Source organism: Protopterus annectens, chromosome 4.part1 (assembly GCF_019279795.1).
Source record: "Protopterus annectens isolate FY-2018-M chromosome 4.part1, PAN1.0, whole genome shotgun sequence".
Taxonomy (NCBI): Eukaryota; Metazoa; Chordata; order Ceratodontiformes; family Protopteridae; genus Protopterus; species Protopterus annectens.
This window is the reverse complement of record NC_056734.1, coordinates 139,164,345-139,188,036: the sequence shown is the minus strand read 5'-3', so window position 1 is coordinate 139,188,036 and position 23,692 is coordinate 139,164,345. Positions and strand designations below refer to the sequence as shown.

General features: G+C 41.9%; 1 protein-coding gene across 1 annotated transcript in view; it reads left to right on the top strand.

Annotated features, from left to right (window-relative positions):
• CAB39 (calcium binding protein 39) overlaps positions 1 to 23,692 on the top strand; it is a 1,351,479-nt gene that overhangs the window by 1,019,773 nt on the left and 308,014 nt on the right. Inside the window, exon 17 of the mRNA XM_044070040.1 lies at positions 19,243 to 19,308. Within this exon, the coding sequence (XP_043925975.1) occupies positions 19,243 to 19,308 (66 nt within the window). The remainder of the gene's footprint in view (positions 1 to 19,242; positions 19,309 to 23,692) is intronic.

Below are 23,692 nucleotides of genomic sequence, written 5' to 3'. Positions count from 1 at the left end.
AAGCTAGGTCATTAGAGAGATGGGGAAAAAAGGTGTACACCTCCACCACTTTATCTATGAGAGCTTTGAATTGCCTTTTTCATATGTTACAATATCAGGATTACCTGTTAGATGATTTACAGAAAAATTTGGCCTCTCCTGACCCTTTAGACAGGAAGTCTTTGCAGGAAGCTGTACATAACTCACAGCAAGTCAGCAATCACTTTCGGCAGTGTGGATATGATGCATTGGAAGCTTCATGTAGGACAGCTATGACACGGGCAGTCATTCGTAGACATGCATGGTTAAACGAACAACCTTTACCAGATCAGGTTAAGGCAAAACTTCTGGATGCACCCTTGGAAAAGAACAAACTTTTTGGTGCTAATGCTAAAGATGTGTTAAAGTCCATCGAGGAAAAAGCAAAATCATTTCAGACGGTCAAAGATTTTCCTCCAGGTTCAGCCCCCCAGATTCAGCAGGAATTGGCCTTCAAAGAACTGGTCCTTTCCTAACCCTGAAAAATTTCAAAGGGGTAAAAACAGGCATGGCCGAGGAAGAGGACAATACAGAGGTTCTTACAGGGGACGACAATGGCAGCCAGCAAACCAAAGAAGTGACACAGGGGTCTCCCCCACCCCTCAGACACAAGCTCAATGACTTTCCTCTACAACCGCCAACCAAGGAGCAAGCAGAGGCACCCTTGGGCGGAAAATTATCTCTGTTTTCAGACAATTGGCACAGATTCACAAAAGACAAATGGATTTTGGACATTATAGACCAAGGTTACAGGTTCCATTTTCACACCTTACCCAGAAAAAAGGGCATGCCAAACCTACCACAAAACCAGAGGGCAGAGGCTATCAAGCAAATTTCTCTTCTGGCTCAGATAAAAGCAATAGAAAGAGTACCACAACAAGAACAAGGCCAGGGGTTCTACTCAAGACTGTCCCTTGTGCCAAGAAAAGAAACACAGTGGAGACCAATACTGGATTTGTCCGCATTAAACACTTTTTTCATAGTACTAAAGTTCAAAATGCTGACTCTACAGCAACTCCTTCCCATGCTGGGCAAGGGGTCTTGGCTGATTACTCTGGGCCTCAAGGAGGCATACCTGCATGTCCTTATCAGACACAGCTGCAGAAGATACCTCAGATTTCTTGCAGGGCCAGAGCATTATCAATTCTCAGCATTGCCATTTGGCTTATCTACTGCACCCAGAGTATTCACAAAATGCCTGGCTTCAGTAATTGCTCATTGCAGGCTCCAGGGGATCCAAATGTACCCGTACCTGGACGACTGCCTTATACAAGCGGATGACAAACTGATGTTGACAAAAAACCTGAACTATGTCATACAATTACTTCAGGCTCTGGGATACATGATCAACTTTCAAAAGTCAAGACTTCAACCATCCCAGCAAATAACCTTCTTAGGAGCCAATCTGGACACAGCCTCTCAAATGGCTTACCTGACAGAAGACAAGCAAGAGAAGTTAACTCATTATTTCAAGGGTTTGGCAAAACTCACCCAGATGACTGCAAGGAGATTCCTACAGGCCCTGGGTTACATGGCATCCTGCATTCTCCTGGTTCCATTAGCAAGACTACACATGAGAAAACTTCAGTGGTACTTAAAAAGTCTATGGTCTCAGCACAACAACAACTTAGAGGCAGCCATTCCGCTCATTCCATGCCTACAAAAGGAATTCCTATGGTGGGCCTCGGTAAGCCAGGCAAACACAGGTATGTCATTCAAAAAACCTCAGATAACACAGACCATGACCACAGACGCCTCAGACATTGGTTGGGGGGCGCATATGGAAGGCAGATGCATACAAAGACAATGGTCTCCAAAGGAAACACATCTGCATATAAACCAAAAAGAAATGCTGGCAGTAATGCATGCCATCGAGGCCTTTCGACAACAACTGCAACAAGGCCATTTACTGATACGGACAGACAACACCACTGTGATGTGGTACATAAACAAGCAAGGGGGCACCCATTCCTACCCCCTTTGCAGACTGACAATGAATCTTTGGGAAAAATCACTGAGCCTGAACATACACTTGCAATCCCAGTTTGTTCCAGGCAAAGACAATGTGCTGGCAGACAGCCTAAGCAGGAATTTCATAGATCCTCACGAGTGGAGCTTACACCCAAGGATCTTCACACAACTCACCTCGATATGGGGCAGGCCAGAAGTAGACCTATTTGCCTCTCACCTCAACCATCATCTGCAAAATTCTGTTCAAGGACATACCATCCACAAGCTTGGAAAATAGATGCTCTTTCATTCAACTGGAACTCCCTAAAAATATATGCATTCCCACCTCTGCCACTGATGACCACAGTGCTACTGAAGATCAAAGCAGAGAGACCCAAAGGGATCCTAATAGCTCCAGACTGGCCAAGACAACACTGGTACCGCTACTACGGAGCATATGTCACAACAAGAAGTGGGTCCTTCCCCAATGGCCCCTACTTTTGACTCGGCACAACTTCAAAACAGTGCATCCAAACCTTCAGACACTGCAGCTAACAGCCTGGGAGATTCCATGAATAACCTCAATCTTTCTCTCTCCAAGGAAGTCCAGCGGATACTAACAGAAGCTCGAAGACCATCCACCAGAAAGGTTTATTTGGCAAAATGGAGGAGATTCAGCATTTGGAGCACCAGCAGGGGTCATGATGCATCACTATTGAACATCCCACTCATCCTGGAATATTTGGCAGATATGCTTCAGAATGGACTCTCATATTCTTCCATAAAGATACATGCTTCAGCTATCTCAGCTAGATATAACACTGATCCACCTGTGTTTTCACATCCTTTGCTAAGGCAGTTCCTTAGGGGAATCAAGAACATTAAGCCACCAAGAAGGGCTCCAGTGCCAGCTTGGGACCTCAACTTTGTTCTAGAGAAACTAACTCTACCTCCTTTTGAACCAGCAGCTTCAGTGGACTTACAATTCCTCTCATGGAAGACAGCCTTCCTGTTGGCAATTACCTCAGCAAGAAGGGTTTCGGAACTACAGGCCCTAATGGCAATACCACCATTCATAATCTTTCACCGAGACAGAGTCTCCTTAAGAACCAAGCCTACTTTTATGCCAAAGGTGGTATCTAGGGTTTCTTTAAATCAAGCTATTCATCTACCTGCTTTCTTCCCCAGTCCTGAAAACAAAGGGGAAAGACTGTTACACACTTTGGACATTCACAGACAACTTCGATACTACCTGGATAGAACCAAGACCAGTAGGACGTCTGATCAACTTTTTGTAGCTTACGCCCCTGGAGTACAAGGAAAAGCAATTTCAAAACAGACTATTTCAAAATGGATTGGACATTGCATCAGATTTTGTTATTCCTTCCATGGGAAGACTGTTCCAGCCAATGTCAGACCACACTCCACCAGAGCTACAGCCACCTCTACAGCATTTTTAAGAGGGGTGCCTACAAAGGACATTCTAGAAGCTGCTACATGGAGCTCCATGCATACATTCTCCAAACACTACAATCTCCCTCTATACTCCAGATCCAGAGCAGGCTTTGCTTCGGCAGTCCTGCAGGGTTTGATTGCCCCACCATCTCTTTCCTAGAGCATTCCTCCTCCCCCAGCTAAGCTATGGTAGTCTACCCACATGGTATGACTGCAGTTGCATTCTTGAAGGACATAGTACAGTTTTGTACCTACCATAAATGTAGATGTCCGATAGATATGCAACTGCAGTCGGATTTTCCCTCTCTCCATACCCCTCTATGCATTGGGTCCACTCCTATCCCTGTTCCTCTTAGCTGGGGATATCTGTTATGGTGTATCTGTTTATTGCTTATTTATTTGTTTGGAATCCTGTTTTTCTCCTTCCAAATTGATTACAGCCTTCCTTGGAGGGCACCTGGCATCTGGGGCAAGAAACACTGAAGAAAATGGCGTCGGCTGATGCTTATGTACTCCAGCTGCACTGACGGAGAGAAATGCGACATCAGCTGACGTCGGACCCAGACTTTGGAATCCGGCCGACCTAGGGCTGCCTGAGGCAGGACAACCCACATGTTATGACTGCAGTTGCATATCTATCGGACATCTACATTTATGGTAGGTACAAAACTGTACTTTCCCAAACTATTTTAATATTATTATAGAAATCTTTATTATCTGTGGAAAACACACCACCAAGGTATTTAATATTATCTTTGAATGTTACCTGCCCCACTAAAGGTAATGAGAAAGGTTTAGGTGTCTTTAAAGGGAATATATTGGTTTTCCCCAAATTAATTTTATAGTTAGAAACCTCTAAAAAAATCATTAACTGCTTTCAATATCTTCTCAGTGTCTGATATTGGAGATGCACAATAAATATTCAGATCATCAGCAAAAGCTGCCATTAATAGTTTAGTTCCATACATTATTGGGACATTATGATAAACCTTCTGCTTAATATATAAGAACAAGGGTTCAAGATAAATATTAAATAGTAAAGGGGACAAAGGACAACCCTGTCTCGTTCCCGACCTAATCTGTATTCTTTTGGAAAAACTTCTATTAATATACAGTATAGTATAAGGATTACTATATAAAATTTGTAAGATTTGAACAAATTCCGGGGATATATTAAAATAAGGTACAGAAAATTATTTTCTATCAAAGGCCTTATGTGCATCTATTATAAGAGCATATATATTCAGATTATTTTGCTTTGCATGCGCTATAATGTTATGTAATGAAAGTGTATTATCACTTGTTTGTCTACCTGTCATAAATCCTGCCTGTTCTTTAGATATTATATGAATCATGATTTTCTTCAATCTAAATGCTATAATTGAGGTTAAAATTTTCATGTCTACGTTAATTAATGATATCGGTCTATAATTATCTGGATTCTGGGGATCTGAGTTAACTTTATGTATAAGAATAGTTTTAGAAGCATTAAGATGAGGATCGTGAATTTTATTCCTAATTATATAGTTAAACACACTTGAAAGTATCTTACCGATAGACTCTGCAAACTTCTTGTAAAACTCCACTGTCAACCCTTCAGGACCTGGTGATTTCTTTGGTTTCATATGCTCAATTATATATATTATTTCTTTTTCTGATATCGGTTTAACCAAATCATTTTGAAAATCCTCTCCTATTTTTGGAAACTTAATCAGGTGTAAAAAGTTTTCATAAACTGTATTAGAGGATATATCCTTGTGCCCCTCATAAATATTAGTATATGTTTTCTCAAAGATATCAATAATATCTGCACTTTTACAATATATCTTAAGTTGTATTTCTGAAATTTGCCCATTTGTTTTTGATTGGTTAATGATCCTAGTCAGCACTCTCGATGGCATTTGAGCATGATTAGCATACTTAACTAGAGTCTTATAATCTTGAAATGTTACTCTAGAGTTTTGAATTAAGAAGAGATCCCTTTGACATTTAAGCAACTATTTCTCTGTTTGCTCATTAAAGTTTAACATTAGCTCTTGATCGAGTAGTTTAATTTTGGATTCCAAGTTTTGAATGTCTATATTTAATGTTTTTTTTATAATAAGAGGCTTTTTGCAAAAGGACCCCTCTTATTTCAGATTTAACTGCAGCCCATTCAATATCTGGGGCATTCTGATGTTTATTTAAACCACCCAGTAAATCTTTAAGGTAGTTTGAAATTTCTTGTAATATGTCATCCTTATTTAGCAAGTTTGGATTCAGAGACCAATTTATACCCTCTTTGTCGTAAGATATCTTTTACTTCTTTAGCGAAACTCAGCGAAATTTTTGAGTGATCTGATAGGTATCTGGCATGTGTAACAACAGTAGGGTCTAAGTTAATCAATGATCTTGAAATCAGAAAAAATCTATTCTGGACCACATTTTGTGACATGGGGAATAAAATGTAAAATTATTAGTACTATTATCATTATTTAAATAGTGAAATGGGTCATATAATTGAAAATCTTCTTTTAAATCATTCAGTGCTAATACAGCATGCTTATTAAATGCTCGTTGTGGACAAGATTTATCCAACTTCGGATTTTGGTAAGCATTCCAGTCGCCTCCCATAATTACATAGTGTCTATCGAATTGTGTTAAAATAGAATATAATGATATAAATATTTGTTGGTTATTACATGGCGCATAAATATTAAAGTACTATAGGTTTATCAAATAGGGTAGACGAGAGAGAGGGTGACATAACACCATCTCCCATCTTTATCTGAATTAGTCCAAAATCTTCTCTTTATATTGATCTTTAATAATTATAGCTACCCCCGCACTATTTGACTTACCTTCCGATGTTATTACCTCTCTGATCCATTTCTTTTTTTTAATATCCGCCCATTGATCATTCATTAATTGAGTTTCTTGCAGTAAAATAAACCACGTCCTAGCCTGCAACAATACATGAAACAAAAGTTTCCTCTTCAAGTTCTGGAGCCCTTTAACATTCCATGAATCTAATTCCCACATTTCAAAGGTTAGCTATACAGTAAAAGGTTTGGAGGGAAAACATAGGTAAACAGATGCAATAATTTCAAAGTCATACATATAGTGGAAGCAATTCTTATATCCCGTCCTACCCCAGTGCTTACCCACTCTAACCCCGGACCAGGATAAATATAGGTCTTATATAACATGTAATACCTAAGGTATACAGAAAAAAAAACAAATATAAAACACTACATTATATAGTTTAAAATGTGTTCCATAGTTAAGACCTATATAAACTCTACCTTACTTATGACAAAGCCTAAACTAAGCATTCCCTAACGAACACTGCCATGAACTACAACTCTATGGTTACCTATTATTTAAAAAATTCAAACTGCACATATAATAAGACAGTACATATAAAATCTATTACAAAAAAGGGAATTTTTTTCCTTTTCCTATACTGAGATTAGCTATCATACATAGTCCGCATGAGAGAGGGGAAAAGAAAAATACCTTTAAATAAATAAAAAACTGCTTAGTAATATCCTTACTTATAAGTTCACTTTAACCTAATTTAATAATAAAACAGACTACTAACTAAAGTAAAATATAGTACCCTCTATACACAGTACATTAATAACTATAATGACAACTACATTGTACTAACATAATAATATCCCTGCACCCTCTGTAACTACTATAAGTACAAGATTTTAAGTAACAGTTATTAGGAAAGCATAACAAGTGTGCCTATGTGTTTAATTTACCAAACATCACGTTTTTTCACTGTTAAATAAGCAAAAGTAGTGTTTAAACAGTTCCCTTTGGATTCCCAAGGCAGGAAACACTATGAAATATTCGCGATGGGGGACCGCTTTAACAGACACCCAGAAGTGTCACATCGAATTCGACCCCTCCACAGCATTTTAGGCATTTCCTGTCTTCCTCCTCGTCGAAAACAGTTTAAGCCATAAAACGTCGGAAAACGAGCGCAGGTAATCCAGATACGGAAAACGAGCGCAGGTAATCAAGATAAGGAAAACAAACAGTTTTATTACTTTGAAAGGGGCCTGCAGCTTTTCACATGAAAACAAAGGATTACACAGACCTGGAGACACGGTAGATAATGGATCCCATCTCAGCAGCCTGCCAGTCTCAACGAAGGTTCAGTTCAAGTCTCTGATGCAGGTAAAGCCTTGAAAACTTTAAGAAACACAGTTTTAGCCTCATTTTTCGTAGAAACAGAATATTTGATTCCATCCATTGTAAAAATAAGCACATTAGGGTATTTCATTTGAAACTTAATTTGTTTATTAATGAGGAATTTGCAGTATGGAGACAAAGCCTGTCTTGCCTGTCTGACCTGCATAGGCAAATCTTGTGACAAAGATATTTTATTATTTTCCCACATAATATAACCACCAGCTTGTTTTGCAGTAATAAGTATTTTACTTACATCTTGATAGTTGAGAATTTTAGCATATACAGGTCTCGGAAAATTAGATGCTTGAACCTCTCTTAAAACTCTGTGTGCTCTTTCAATAACAATCTGTTTCATCCCCTCAGAATTATTTAATAGCACTGCAAATATTTGTAGTATGGATGGAATTAGCTCATTATACTGGATAGATTCCGGAATCCCTCTGATGATAGCATTGTTTCTTCTGGATCTTGCTTCTAAGTCTGTAAGCTTGTTTTGCATAGCCTGTATATCCAGATCATGTAGATTTGTTTTTTTTTCCAGTAAAGTTATTTTGTCCTCATTTTCCGAAATTCTAGCTTCCGTCTTATCCATTCTTTCCAGCAACTGAGTACATGTACTTCCAAATGACTGTATTTAATTAGTCAGTTCTTTCAGTGCTCCTTGAATAGGCAGCAAAGCTCTTTTGATGTCTTCCATATTTAAAGGCTGATCAGGTTTAGCTTTAATGCCTGTTTTCTGTTCCTGCATTTGGGTAATTCTTTGCCTTTTGGAAGTCGCATCTTTTTCAGGTGATTGTAATTCCGAAAGTTTGGTTTTAGTCGTAGTTGTCTCCATACTTTTAACTTCTTTAGACATCCTGTTAGTACACAAATGCTTGCAGTATAGAAAGCACACGGTCCCTTTGTTTACTTCTCTCTGCAGAGCCAGCTAATCTATTGCAATCCAGTGAAATATATTCCTTTTTATTTGGTTTTTCTCCTTAATATAGGATAAGTGAAGATAACATTATTTCTCGAAGATTTGATGTTAAAAACCTCGTGTTATCAACTCAGGGTTTTGAATTTCTCAGGTTAAATGGAGAGCTGCAGTTCAGCAGTGTTCACAGAACGGCAGCCATCTTTGAATTCCAACCATCCAGATTTTTGCCCCATATGTTCATCTGTTCCTCATAAAAAGGGTTGAAGTTGCTAAATAATGACAGACATTTGAGTTTGACTTAATATGCTTTAGATGAGAAAAAAGCATACCAACACAAATCCTGCTCTAGCAATTTTCTAAGTTCATAAGAGCAGTATTTATAATCTGTCCGTATTTATTTTGGGCTTTGTCCAGATTTCTTGTACTAAGAGGTTGGTGTGTGTGTGTGTGTGTGTGTGTGTGTGTGTGTGTGTGTGTGTGTGTGTGTGTGTGTGTGTGTGTGTGTGTGTGTGTAAGAGAAATGCCCTAGTTAGGGTTAGCAGGTGGTAATTTGCTTAGGCTCAAACTCTGTACCTTAGCTACAAGAAACAAGAGCCTGAATCCCCTCTAGTAAGCTGCATTTTTCAAGGAACTGAGTTTCAAGTGCATTTTCAAGGAATTGAGCTTCAAGAGAAGAGAAGTTTGCTGCTGATCATGTTAAGTCTGTTAACAATGTGCAACTGTTTTGTTTAGCAAATGGTATCACTATTGTGGTATAGAATTTTAAAGCAGTGTTAGTAGCACAGCGGATAGCGCACTTGTGTTTTGATGCAGATGGCTGTGGGTTCTATTCCCAGAGCATGTCGATGGATTGCTGATACTGTGTTGACTTTTCAGGGGGTGGGGTGCTACAGTCCTGAATGTCCTCCTTTGGATGAGATGCCTAGTAACTATGATCCTGTTTTCTGTTTGCCATCATTACATTTTTTAATGTACATCAAAAAGCTTCTCTCTAAACTTAAGCCATGCTCCAACGCCCCTGACAATATTCCCTCACTCTTTCTAAAACTGGCCGCAGATGGTATCGCCATTCCCATCAGCATTCTCATCAATAGATCCATACAGGAATCGTATGTCCCCAAATTGTGGCGTGCAGCCTTTATCCTGCCCCTCCACAAATTAGGCAAAAATAACATCTCTAACTTCCGACCCATCACCATTCTTTCACTAATGTCAAAAATCCTTGAAAAATGCATCAATCTCCAACTTATGCCGTTCCTCATCAATAATCAACTCCTTACCCATACCCAGCATGGCTTCCATCCTGGCCATAGTACAATAACTGCTCTCCTGTCTTTTTTAGACATAATAAACCTTGCTCGTGACTATGGAGAAATCGTTTCCCCCATCGCCCTAGGTCTATCTAAGGCATTTGATACCATCTCCCATACCCATCTTCTGAATCATCTCTCTAACCTCAATCTCTCTCAAAACTGCCTTACCTGGTTCCACAGTTATCTCTCTAACAGATCCCAGGCTGTGAAATGGCAAACTGGTACCTCTACCTTCCTTCCTATCCGTACCGGGGTTCCCCAGGGGTCCATACTAGGACCAAACCTCTTCGATATATTTATCAATGATTTTCACACCGCCATTCCTAACACTAAAATAGTGCAATATGCAGATGACTCCACTTTAGTCTGCTCTGCTCCTAGTCTCACTGAGCTCCAGGCAAAAATCCAATTGGCCTTCACAACTACTGAGCACCGGATGCTTCAAAACCATCTCTCACTTAATGCCAATAAATCCAAAATCCTTCTTTTCTCTCCCTCAAAAACTGTCACACTTTACAAGCAAATCCTTCAATATCATCAGCCATGCCAACTCCACTATAGAAGTTGCCCCCTTTGCTCAACTTCTTGGGGTCACTATTGATGAACACCTGAAATTCGATGCACATGTCCAGCTTAATATCAAAAAAACCCATCAGAAGCTAGGTATGTTATATAGAAACGCTCACTTTCTCTCTCCATCTACAAGGCAAACTCTAGCTTCTGCCTGTTTACTACCATCACTGTTGTACGGTGCTCCACTTCTAACCAATCTTTCTAATCCCCTCACCTCAAAACTAGAAATCTGCTACAACAAAATTGTTAAATTCACTACTAAATGTAAACACTCCTCCCATCATTGCACCTCTCTCCACATGCTAAAGTGGCTAGAGCTTCCTAACCACCTTGTCTACCTTCAACTTACTACAGCCCACAACATAATCTTTAAACCTACTGCATGCTCTGCTCTTACTAATATCTTACCATTCTACACTCCGCACAGACCCCTTAGATCTGCCCAACAAAATCTACTTTCTGTATATAAACCAAAACGTCCCCCTGGCCAGTTTCTCCTTTCCTATTCATTAGCCAAAAAATGGAACTCCCTCCCACCCCTGCTAAGAATCACTACAAGCTTCGAACTCTTCACATCCCAGCTCCACTCCCACCTCTCCCAAAATTGGAAATGTAATTGCATTCTTCCTACCTAACTCCTCCTAATATCGCTTATACATGTACTCCCTCATGCACATGCTTATACATGTACTCCCTCATTCACATGCTTATACATGTACTCCCTCATGCACATGCTTATACATGTACTCCCTCATGCACATGCTTATACATGTACTCCCTCATGCACATGCTGTTTTTTTTTCCCTACAACTGCCTTGCTCTGAATCTAAAGAATGGTTACCATGTAACTATTGTACATAGCTCTCTATCCCTTCTCTCTCTTAATTTTGTTCCTCTCTTTCTTCCTTTCTTTGTGCACCTTTTCAATTTGATACAACTCCATATATAATTTTACATTTGTTTTCTAAAACATTTATAATTCTATGTATAATTGCATAAATGTATGCTTGTTTTAATTGTATGCAATACGGAGCTTTTCTCCCAAGGACTAAATGTAAAACTCTATGCTTGTTTTAATTGTATGTAATACGGAGCTTTTCTCCCCGGGCCTCCACTGAAAACGGGCCCAGTGGACCTCCCCAATTATCAAACTGGAAATAAATAACATAGTAGGCAATTTATTATTAAAGGGCATCAGGCACTGAATTTGTAGATGAAACACTGAAATATAGTTTGCTAGCAGCAACCTTTTCATCAGTTAAAGATATCTTTAGGTGGAACTATTCAGTTGACTTTTACTTCTGCAGAGATTGCGCATATTGATTGATATTGGTGGATTGTAATGACAACATTGAGTGGCCTTTTATGGTTGAAATATTCTGAAATGGGCAATTTTGTCATTATTGGTTAATATGTTTTGTTTCATTGCTTACTGGAAAAATGTTCAAAACAATGTAAAATGCTCTAACAAGTGATGCTGTTATACAAGGGATATCAGTTAATTATTGTGTATTATAATTTAATTATGCAGTGAGGAAGGTGAATCAAAGAACTTTTGCATGGTCTTAAAATGTGTACAAAGGGACTATGATTTGAAAACAGCCCAAAGGTAAACTTAATCTGTCACTGGCCAGATGCATTTTCCTGGCACTGCCTTAATGCACAACTACTTATTCTAGAAATTAACTCAAATGCATGCTGAGTTTATCAGTTTTAGAAGCTGCAGTCTAGTTTTATTTTTTCAAAGGATTGTAAATTAAACAATTTTTAAAATTCAGATGTTGCTTTATTTATATTATTTGTCTAAAAACACAATCTAAAATATGGGGGTCTGCCAAAAATGTTCCTTTATTAAAGGGGTCCTCCAGCTTGCAAAGTTTCAGAACCACCGTATTAGATGTTTTTGAAGACACAACTCTACACCCTGACACTCTACCCCCGATCCTAGGAAACCAGACAGGTTTTACAAAGTGCTTGAAAGTCATAAGCACCTCTAAAAATCTGAAGGTTGATCCTTATGTTATCTCCACTGAATCCACTAAAGTTGCATCTAAAGGACCAACGAGACATCCCCCCTGCCTATTGACAGGGAAAGCAAATTACTGGTCAGATTTAGGAAAAAAGCTTAAGCCTCTGCCATCCTAGCAATGAAAGCTTTGAGTTGTCAATTCCATATGCTTAAGCACCTTGAATCTCTCAAAGACAAAATGCTATCTAAGGTAGACTCTTGTGGATAGAACCTTATATAAAGAAATCCAGGAGATGGCCAGAGAAGCTTTACAAGTCTTTTGACACTCCTTAAAATGTGACTGACACCTTAGATGCTTTTTGCACTCCTTTCAAATGTGACTAACACTTTAGTTGCCACAGGGTCTGTCATCCACAGACATGCATAGATCAGGTCTTGCCCCCTGTCAGGTAAAGGCTGAAATACTAGATGCTTCATTGGACAAGGAATTCTGGTCTGCCAGCTTGAGCAAGTTTTTGAGAAAGTGGGCAAAAAAGGAAATTAAATTAAAACTATGAAAGAATTTTACCTGTCTCCTACCCTACCCCACCCCACCCCCGATACAGCAGGAATTACCGTTCAAAACCTTGGCCTTTCCCACCTAGACAAGACACATGAATATCTGTATGTGGCTGATTTTTATCTATATCTTCATAAATACATACACGTTCACACAAACATTTTATAAGTCAGAAGTAGCATATTCATGATGTCCTTCAAGGATGCATCTGCAGTCCTTACAAATGGGTTGTCCTGTCGTCAGGCAGCCCTCGGTCAGCCGGATTCCAAAGTCTGGGTCTGGCTTCGGCTGGTGTCGCTCTTCACCCGACGTCATCGCTGTAGTTATTCGGGTATAAAGGCATCAGCCGACGCCATTTTCCACAGTCTTTCTTGCCGCGTGGCGCCCGAAGCAGAAGCTGTTCGCAAGTGCCGGTTGGTCAGATCCAGAGATTACTACTACCGAATACTACTTCGAAGACTTCTAAAAAGCTAAGTACCCCGTTGGGGACTCTTTCTTGCCTCAGCCGATGTCAGAGAAAGTTAATAATTGTTTATCCTGTGGGAACAAATACCTCATAAGGATTTCCACTCCTACTGTATACATTGCTTAGGCCCAGACCACAACGTAGCAGCTTGTTTAGCCTGCTCTTCTTTTAACCGACGGACGCTCAGACGTCGGTCGGAGTTTGCTGAACAAATTTTCGGCTCTGATTTTGCCTACATTATGCCGTCGGACCCTCCGACAGCACAAATTTCGAAAAAACGAAAAGAAAAGGACCGACGCTCGCGGTCCGCGGTTTCAGCCGAAACCGCGATTAAGCAAACCGCGAGTGTCTCGGTTTCGGCCGAAACCGAGATAGCGGTTCCTTCTCCAGCTGAAACCATGCCTTCTACCGAGGCCTCCTCTAACCTGGTGGAATCTGCTTCTGAAAATCAGCCTTCTGTGGCGGTTTCCCAGGATTTATCAGACACAATTCCACTGGATATTTCCACCCCTGCACGTGGAGCTGCTAGGCCTCCTGCAGCCATGTCTATTAAGGCCTTTGCCAGGGCCAAAGCAGCAAAAGCTTCAAAATCTGTGCCTACCAAACCACCCCCACTCAGGCCCAGCACTAGCTCACATATGTTATCTTTAGCTGAGGATTTAATTTCTTTAATTCGTGGTTCCCAGCCCCATCCAGACAGGTCCTCTCACCCCCCTCCAGAAAAGAGGCCTAGAGCAGAACCCCCTGAACCAGTATCCTCTGATGGTTCTTCTGATGAATCAGAACATTTAGAACTTCCTGAGGCTCCTTATTCTCCTTACGAAGACTCTGATGCTGAAGAGTCCATTCCTTCAGCCTCTCCGCCTGAGGAATTTTCCTTTGGGGAAACATTGCATGCTATGAGAGAACAATTCCAGTGGCAGGGCCAAGATTTTTCAGACTCCAGGAAAAGGCTTAGAACCTTTCTACATTTGCCACAACATAGGCCTTTGGCTATACCTCCAGTCCTTTCTGTTGTAGATGATGCATTTAATGATGCTTGCACTGCTCCTGATTCTTTACCTCCGGCTCCTGCTAAGCCCGATAGGTTTTACGGGGTCCCGGACACTCACCATCATTTATACAAGGCTCCCTTGGCAGATCCAGAGACCATTGCTCAGGGCCCAAAAGCTGTAGCTACCACTTCCACTAGAAACCCCCTCCCCTCTGAAAGGGAATCCAGATCCTTAGAGAGATGGGGTAAAAAAGTTTACACTTCTGCAACCTTGTCAGCTAGGGCTTTGAACTGCCAGTTTCATATGATTCAATATCAAGAGTTTATGCTTGACCAGTTAACTAAAAAGCTTTCCTCTGAAGAATCCTTAGATAAGAAATATGTTCAGGAAATGGTACATAACATACAGCAGGTTAGTAACCATTCTTTAAAATGTGGCTATGATGCACTGGAGGCTTCCTTTAGATCAGCCATGACTGGCACAGTTATCAGGAGACATGCATGGTTGAAAGAACAAGCATTACCAGACCATGTCAAATCAAAACTCTTGGATGCACCCATGGACAAGGTCAATTTATTTGGTTCCCCTGCTCAACAGGTACTAAAAAAGATGGAAGAGAAGGCAAAATCTGTACAAACGGTGAAAGATTTTTTGCAAGTTCAACCTCCAAGGTTTAGCAGGAACTGGCCTTCCAAACATTGGTCCTTTCCAGATTCCTCTAAGGCCCAGAGGGGCAGGTATAGGCGTCCAAGAGGCAGAAACCAATCCAGAGGTACCTACAGGGGACGCCAATGGCAAGGGTAACAACCAACGAGGTTCACACGCAACCACCACCACAACAACAGCTCAGTCACAGTGACTTGGCAGTGGCACCGCCTTCCAGGGAACAACTAGAAGCACCTTTAGGCGGAAAACTAACATTATTCTCAAAAAACTGGCACTGCATAACAAGAGAAAAATGGATTTTACAAACTATAGACCAAGGCTACAGGTTCCATTTCCATACTCTACCAGGGAAGAGAGGAATGCCAAACCTACCACCTTCTCAAAGGACAGAAGCTCTAAAACAAATATCTCAGCTGTTAAGAATGAGAGCTGTGGAAAGGGTACCACCTATGGAGCAAGGAAAAGGATTTTACTCCAGACTCTTTCTGGTTCCAAGAAAAGAAAACAAATGGAGACCCATTCTAGACCTGTCCGCTTTAAACACATTCCTTATTGTTCCAAAATTCAAAATGCTGACCCTACAGCAACTTCTTCCCATGCTGGGCAAGGAGTCTTGGCTGGTAACTCTAGATCTCAAGGAGGCATACCTGCACGTCCCCATAAGTCCAATTTGCAGAAGATACCTCAGATTTCTTGCAGGATCAGAGCATTATCAATTCTCAGCATTGCCTTTTGGCTTATCTACTGCGCCCAGAGTGTTCACGAAATGCCTGGCATCAGTAATTGCTCATTGCAGGCTACAGGGAATCCAAATTTATCCATACCTGAACTGCCTGATACAAGCGGACAACAAAAACAAACTAGCAGAAGACTTACAAAGAGTCATTTACCTGCTGCAAGCCTTGGGATATACAGTCAATATAAAAAAGTCAAAGCTGACTCCATCCCAAAGAATAACCTTTCTGGGTGCAGAGCTGGACACATCAAAACAAATGGCATTCCTAACTGCAGAAAAGAAAGAACAACTACCTCTCTACTTCTTGGCATTAATCAAACAGAACCACCTAACTGCAAGAAAAATACTGCAAGCTCTGGGATTCATGGCATCCTGCATAATCCTGGTCCCTCGTGCCAGGCTGCACATGAGAAAGCTTCAATGGTACCTAAGGAATTTGTGGTCCCAGCACAAGCACAGCCTAGAAGCCAAAATCCCAATAATTCCATGCCTGAAACAAGAGTTCCTATGGTGGGCTCATGCCTGTCAATCAAACCCAGGACTACCCTTCTGCAACAGCCAACCAAGCCAAACCATCACGACAGATGCCTCAGACCTTGGTTGGGGAGCACACATGCAGGACAAGTGCATACAAGGCTTATGGACTCGAGAACAGTTGTGCCTACACATAAATCTAAAGGAAATGCTGGCAGTAAAAATGGCAATCCAGTCTTTCCGACCATTTCTCCAAGAAGGTCAGTTGCTGGTAAGGACAGACAACACCACAGTTATGTGGTACATCAACAAACAGGGGGGCACACATTCATATCCTCTATGCCGGCTGGCACTGGACCTATGGGATGTGGCCCTGACCTACAACATTCAGTTACAAGCAATCTTTGTGCCAGGAAAAGAAAACATTCTAGCAGACATATTAAGCAGAACAACCACAGATGCCCACGAATGGATGCTTCACCCGGACATCTTCAAAGCCATCACAAAGAAATGGGGATTGCCTCAAGTAGACTTGTTTGCATCTCCGGACAATCACCAGCTAAAGAAATTCTGCACGAGGACGCACCACCCACTTGCCTGGAAGGTGGACTCCCTTTCTTTCAGTTGGAAAAGCCTGACAGCATACGCATTCCCACCACTTCCTTTGATGCACAAGGTGCTCCTCAAGATCAAAGAGGACCGTCCCAGGATCATTCTGATAGCTCCAGACTGGCCAAGACAACATTGGTACCCATTGCTGAGGAGCATGTCTCGAGAACAAATATGGACATTACCCCTGAGCCCATTATTGTTAACACAGAACAATTACAAAATACTGCATCCAAACCTGAAAACTCTGCAACTAACTGCCTGGAACATTACATAACAGCAATTAACCCAAAGTTATCCCAAAGGGTTAAGGACATAATCCTGGAGGCACGCAGGCCTTCAACAAGAAAGAATTATGCTGCAAAATGGAAAAGATATTTCATTTGGAGTACTGCAAAGGGAGAAGATGTGACTCTAGTAAACGTGGCCAACATCCTGGAGTACTTGGCAGAGCTCTTCCACACAGGCCTGTCCTACTCTTCCATCAAGATACATGCTTCAGCTATTTCAGCACAGTATAGCTTGGATCCTCCTGTCTTCTCTCATCCCCTGCTCAGGCAATTTCTGAGAGGAATTAAAAATGTGAAACCTCCCAGGAAACCACCAGTGCCAGCATGGGACTTGAATTTTGTGCTAGAGAAATTAACACTTCCTCCCTTCGAACCAGCAGCGACAGCAGAATTACAATACTTGTCATGGAAGACTGCTTTTCTACTGGCAATAACCTCAGCTAGAAGGGTCTCTGAACTACAGGCACTAATGGCAGTACAACCCTTCCTGATCTTCCATCAAGATAGAGTGTCTATGAGAACAAATCCTACATTTATGCCTAAGGTGGTATCCAGAGTGTCACTAAACCAGGCTATTCACCTACCCAATGTTCTTCCCAAACCCACAGAACAGGGGAGAAAGGCTTTTACATACCTTGGATGTGCACAGGCAGTTACGCTACTATCTGGACAGGACTAAGTCCAATAGAAAATCTGACCAGCTACTGGTAGCATATGCCACAGGAAAGGAAGGAAAACCAATTTCAAAACAGACAATCTCCAAATGGATAGGAAATTCCATCAGATTGTGTTACTCCTACCATGGAAAGAAAACTCCAGAAAACATCAGGCCTCACTCCACGAGCTACAGCCACTACTACAGCTTTCTTACGAGGAGTGGCTACCAAGGACATTATAGAGGCTGCTACTTGGACCTCCGTGCATACATTTGCCAAGCATTACAATTTGCCTTTATACTCTAGATCCCGAGCAGGGTTTGCCACTGCTGTTTTGCAAGGGATCCTAGCTACACCATAATCACTACTCTTCCTCCTCCCCTTGCTTAGCTATGGTATTCTACCCATTTGTAAGGACTGCAGATGCATCCTTGAAGGACATAGTACAGTTTTGTACCTACCATAAATGTAGATGTCCGAGAGGAATGCATCTGCAGTCAGGATTACCCACCCTCCTTCCCCTCTGAGGTACTCCTAGGGTATTTGCCAGCCTCCAGCTAGCTTGGGGGGGGATCTATTATGGTGTATTTGTTTGTATATATGTACATACATGCTTATTTTTATGTTTACTTTATATTATTTGGAATCATTGGCATTTATCCAAATTTAGCCTTCCAGGAGGGCACCTGGCATCTGGGGCAAGAAACACTGAGGAAAATGGCGTCGGCTGATGCCTTTATACCCGAATAACTACAGCGATGACGTCGGGTGAAGAGCGACACCAGCCGAAGCCAGACCCAGACTTTGGAATCCGGCCGACCGAGGGCTGCCTGACGACAGGACAACCCATTTGTAAGGACTGCAGATGCATTCCTCTCGGACATCTACATTTATGGTAGGTACAAAACTGTACTTTCTCTAGGTTCTAGCATCCTGTATTCTGTAGCAAAAAAGATGAAGTATTGCCTTGACCACTGATTTTATGCATCCCTCCTCGTGCCTTCAGTACTTAAGGTGCATGGAAGATGTCATAATGCTTTGAGTACTGGCCAGTTGTCATATTCTTGGCAGGGGGCAACTCGTACAGCTTAGGCTGCTGCAACAGTGATCTAATAAAATGTCTGTATGATAAGTTGACTTGTACAACTGTACTTTCTGACCCTGGCTACCCTATGAATTGTGACAGTGGTAGTTCAGTTTGCCAGATTATGGAAGAATTGCATAGTAAAATTAATAGCCTGGGGAAGTAACCCCACTGATGAACCTTGGTGAATGGTGTAGTGATTTGAGTAGCTCATGTAACTGCAGTTGTGTTTAACTGTTGCAAAATTTTAACTGGTGGTATTCAGATGTCTGTATTGCAGTGTTTGTAGTATTTAAAAATAAAATTGATGTAATTTTTTCAGTTTTTTAGTGAATATGAAAAACTACTTCATTCAGAGAACTATGTTACAAAACGGCAGTCACTGAAGGTATGTCAAGCTTTTTTAATGTACATTAAGATAATTGTAGATGCATTTTTTCTAATTCTTCCAAAGTGATGCTCGTCAAATGTGAGATGTTATGAGGAAATAAGCATGTGTAATAAATATTTGTACTCTTACTTGTTCATTGAATTTGCATTACAGTGATACACTGTATTGTAATAAGACTGCAAGCCAAACAGTGTTGATTTAATGGAAACAAAATGTGTCACATGGGGATGGGATATTGTCTTTATTAAATATACCATTTCCCCATCCCCAGTGGATTGCACTACAGTCAGTGGAGATCATTCCATATTTAGTGACGTTCTTTATCTAATTGATTTTGTTTTGTTCTGTACTTTTGCCTCCTCTGCCCACTGTCCATCAAGACTTTCCAATCCCACACACTCTGATTTCCTTGACAGTGGGGACCATTGTCCTTTCAGATCCCCCAGGAGATTCCTTTGGTGGGGGGCTCATCCAGGCAAATATTGTCTGTTCTTTATGGTTCATAGGTAGGTACTAGGCTATTAGCCCTAGGGCCTATATAAGCCTAGCCAAAAAGGTACCCTGGCTTTCGCCACCCAAGAAAATTATTTTCCTGTGCCCCTGTCGAGCAAAGCCACAGAAGTGATCCCTGGGGTGAATTTCCTATTTCCCATCCAGCCATCAAGATTTTTCTTGAAGAGTGTTAATGAGGAGCTCTGTTTGACATAGATAGGTAATCTGTTCCAGAGTATGGGAAGTCTCTGGAACAGGAATCTATCGCTCCAGCATGTTCAGATTATTGTGGTGACCAGGTTTAGGTCCCTAGAGCATGTAGCTCAGAGGGATTGGGATTTCTTTTAGTGGAGCATGTCCAACAGCTCTGGGTTTGACATAGCTTTGTATGTTAGGCAGAGATCGCCTCTGAGTTGGTGATATGCGACTGAGTAAAGCTGGAGTTTTTTTAGACTGTCTGCGTAGGGCATCTGTTTGAGGTCGGTAATCCTCTGTGAGGTATTTGTGGCCTTTCCAGTTGTTGTAGATGTATTGTGAGGTACATACCAAAAGGGGCATTGTACTCTATAATGGGTCTAATGAGTGATGAGTAGAGGGATACAAGGACCTCTTTTGTCTGGATGAGAAACCTTTTGTGATGTGAGCCACGTAGAAGGATTTCCTGACCACTGTGGCAATGTGATTATCAAAGGAGAGACTACTGTCCACCTGTGTCCCAAGTTATCTTATCACACTTTCGGCCTTAAGTAGATTACCACTTATGTGGTAGCTCATGGGTACAGAGTTTTTACCAAAGGGGATGACAGTACACTTTTTGGCGTTGAACTTCAGGCCATGGCTTTGATACCAGGCATCTGCCTCAGTGAGGCCCTTTTGTAGTATGTCCACATAGTTAGGAGTTTCGATTATGGCTCCTAGTTTGCAGTCATCTGCAAACTTTGTTAGCCAAAGACCACCTGTGTTAGCCTGTATTTCAGAGAAGTAGATACCAAACAGGAAAGGACCCAGGACTGAACCCTGTGGGTATTCCACTTGTTACTGGTCTGAAGTCGGATTTGGAGTCTGCTACTTTCACAGTGTGGGTTCTGTCCATGAGCCAGTTGGCAAACCATCTTGTGACATAGGGATTTATACTTAGTTTAGTGAGCTTATCTATAATTCCAGAGTGGGGGATGGTGTTGAAAGCCTTGGCGAGATCTAGATAAGCTGTGTGAACCACCTTATCCTCATCTATGGCTTTGGTGACTGCTTCATAGAAGTCAATCGGGTTTAGGAGACATGATCTGCCTTTTACAAACCCGAACTGGGTAGGGTCCAGAGTTTGGAGATTACCAATGTCTTTGAGTTCCATGATGATACATTCCATGGCCTTGCAGACCAGGCTCGTCAGGCTTATGGGACGGTAGTTCCCGGGGTCCGTCATGCCTTCCTCTTTGTGGAGTGGGTTAACCGTCGCAGTGCACCATTCAGTGGGCACAAAGCCTGAGGTGAGGCTATGATTGAACATGGTATTTAGGCTGGGTGCCAGTTCATTCTGTAGTTCGTGTAGAACGCAGCCTGGGATATTGTCAGGTCCCATGGATGCTGTGTTCTTGGCTTTGGAGAGTGTTTTTTTTTACCTGTGCAGCCGTGATTACAGGAACTTTGCATTCTTCTGGTATAGAGATGGGCCCTCTAGGGGGTGAGAGGGGGGGTAAAGTTGGGTGAGAGGAGTGTAAAGTTAGCACTGTTATGCAACTCAGAGCAGATCGGAGTGTTGCCATTGAGATTCTTGACATAGCTATAGAGTGCTTTGTGGTTGTCTTTAGAGTCAGTGGCAATTTTGTTTTTGTAACTAGCTTTGGAGGATTTTGAGGCATCTCAGCTTCTTACTGAGGTTGACCAAGGGAGTCCCTCCAGTCATGGGATTTTACTCTTTATTTTGCAACAGTTTTTCTTCTGTTGTAGAGTTTATGGCAGAGGGCCACCAGATTGGATTTCTTTTTTTTGGAGGATAGCATCTTGGTTCTATTAGGGATAGCATGATCCATGCACTCGTGTAAGTGCTTATAAAGTGCATTTGTGTAGGATTCAGCAGTCGTACCTCTATTGTCCATCTGCATGGGTATCATGAAGTTTGCCACTTCTGTCTTAAGAAGTGTGAAGTTGGCTTTGGAGAAGTTTTTTACGGTGGTTTCCCTAATTGGGGATGGGGGCGGGATGTGGATGTCTAGGGTGATTAGCTTGTTGTCGGATCTGACCAACGAGGAATTGACCTCTGGTATGGAACACCGGTTGCCCATGTTGGTAATGACCAGGTCTAGGATATTGCTGTCCCTGGTGTGGGGTGTGAATAAGTTGATCCAAGACGTTGGAATTTATGAATTCCAGAAAACGTTGAGCAAGAGTTGGTACACGAGTAGTTTTCCCAGTTAATGGTGGGGTAGTTGAAATCGCCCATTAGTAGGGTGTTGGGTTGTACCCTAATACTTTCCAGTGTATCAAGAAATGAGGAGTGGGAATCCTGGGACATGGTGGGGGGGGGGTCTGTAGCAAGCTACAATTTGGATTGCGGTCTTGCCCAGAGTTAGTTGTACTTGGATAATATCCGATGCATTATGCTGTGCAACTAGCATGGAGGTGTGGATATCCTTAATGAATATGGACACGACTCCACCTTTAGTGCTTCATTCCGGGTTAGGTGGCCGAAAGGTGTGGTATGAATTACAGCCTGGTAACGCAGGGGTGCTCTCTGGAGCTTTGAACCAGGTCTCGGTCACTGCACAGATGTCGATGTTCTCCATTTTAAGGAGTGCCTCGAGTGAGTGCATTTTGAGGTTTAGACTTGTAGCATTACCCTCAGATTTTGCTTGCTTGTACCTGTTACTGTGGTGAATTTGTAATTTGAACCTTGCCTAAAAAAAGGCACTATAGGGGTGGCAAGAGCCTTACCCAGTATCCGAAATCCCAAAGGCGACAGGTGCAGGCCATCTCTGACAAAGAATTGTGGTCTGTCGATCATGTCGTCCCAGGCAGACAAATACTGGATCCCCTTAGAATGACACCAGAAGCTTAGCCAATTGTTGAGTCGATCATTTTGTCCTTGTACTGTGGTATCATTCTGGGTGATGGCAGGATGCTACTCAGGGCTAGGGTCATACCTGCCTGGGCTACAAGATCGGAGAGCTCCTCCAATGTCTCTCTTCATGTAGTCCAGGGAGGTATGTCTCAGGTCATTCACACCAGCATGGACAATGACAGTGTCATATTTGTACTTGTTGTGGAGTGACCTGAGTGCATGCGTTATTTGGTGGATCCTGGCACCTGACAGGCAGCTGTGACAGTAACTTTCTCCTTGTTTAGCCTGGTGAGTGGAACATCAGTGTGCCTGACTGTAGAGTCACCTATGACGAAGTGTTGGGTACGTTATGCCTAATGGGGTGTGGTTGAGTAGCACTCTGAGCTTGTGGGCTGTGTGTCATTTGAGTTGTGTTGGGGAGGTGGAGTTTGCTTGCGTTTCTGCTTTAGAGGTCCCTGATGCTTGGGCAGGTTTTTATTGAGAGCCTCCGCGAATGTAGGTGTGTGTTTTGTGTTTGTGTGTTTTGGTGGTGTAGGTTTTGAGGGACTATATGATGAATGTGGTGTGGTGCAAGTGTTTACCTTCTCTTGACTGTCTCGTCCAGTCTTGGGTGAAGAGAGCTTTGCTTCCAGTTTGGCTCTATAAGTGCATCTCTCACAGGTTGTAGTGTTAGGTGGTAGGAGGAGAAGGTTGTCTGTGTACATGAGGCAATTGCTGCATTGCCCCAAGATGCCCAGATTAATCGGGTAGACAGGAGAAATCACCGGGAGCTGACCCTTAGGACATGCCTGGATAGGTGCTTATTTATTAAGTACTAAAAACTGCTTTCCT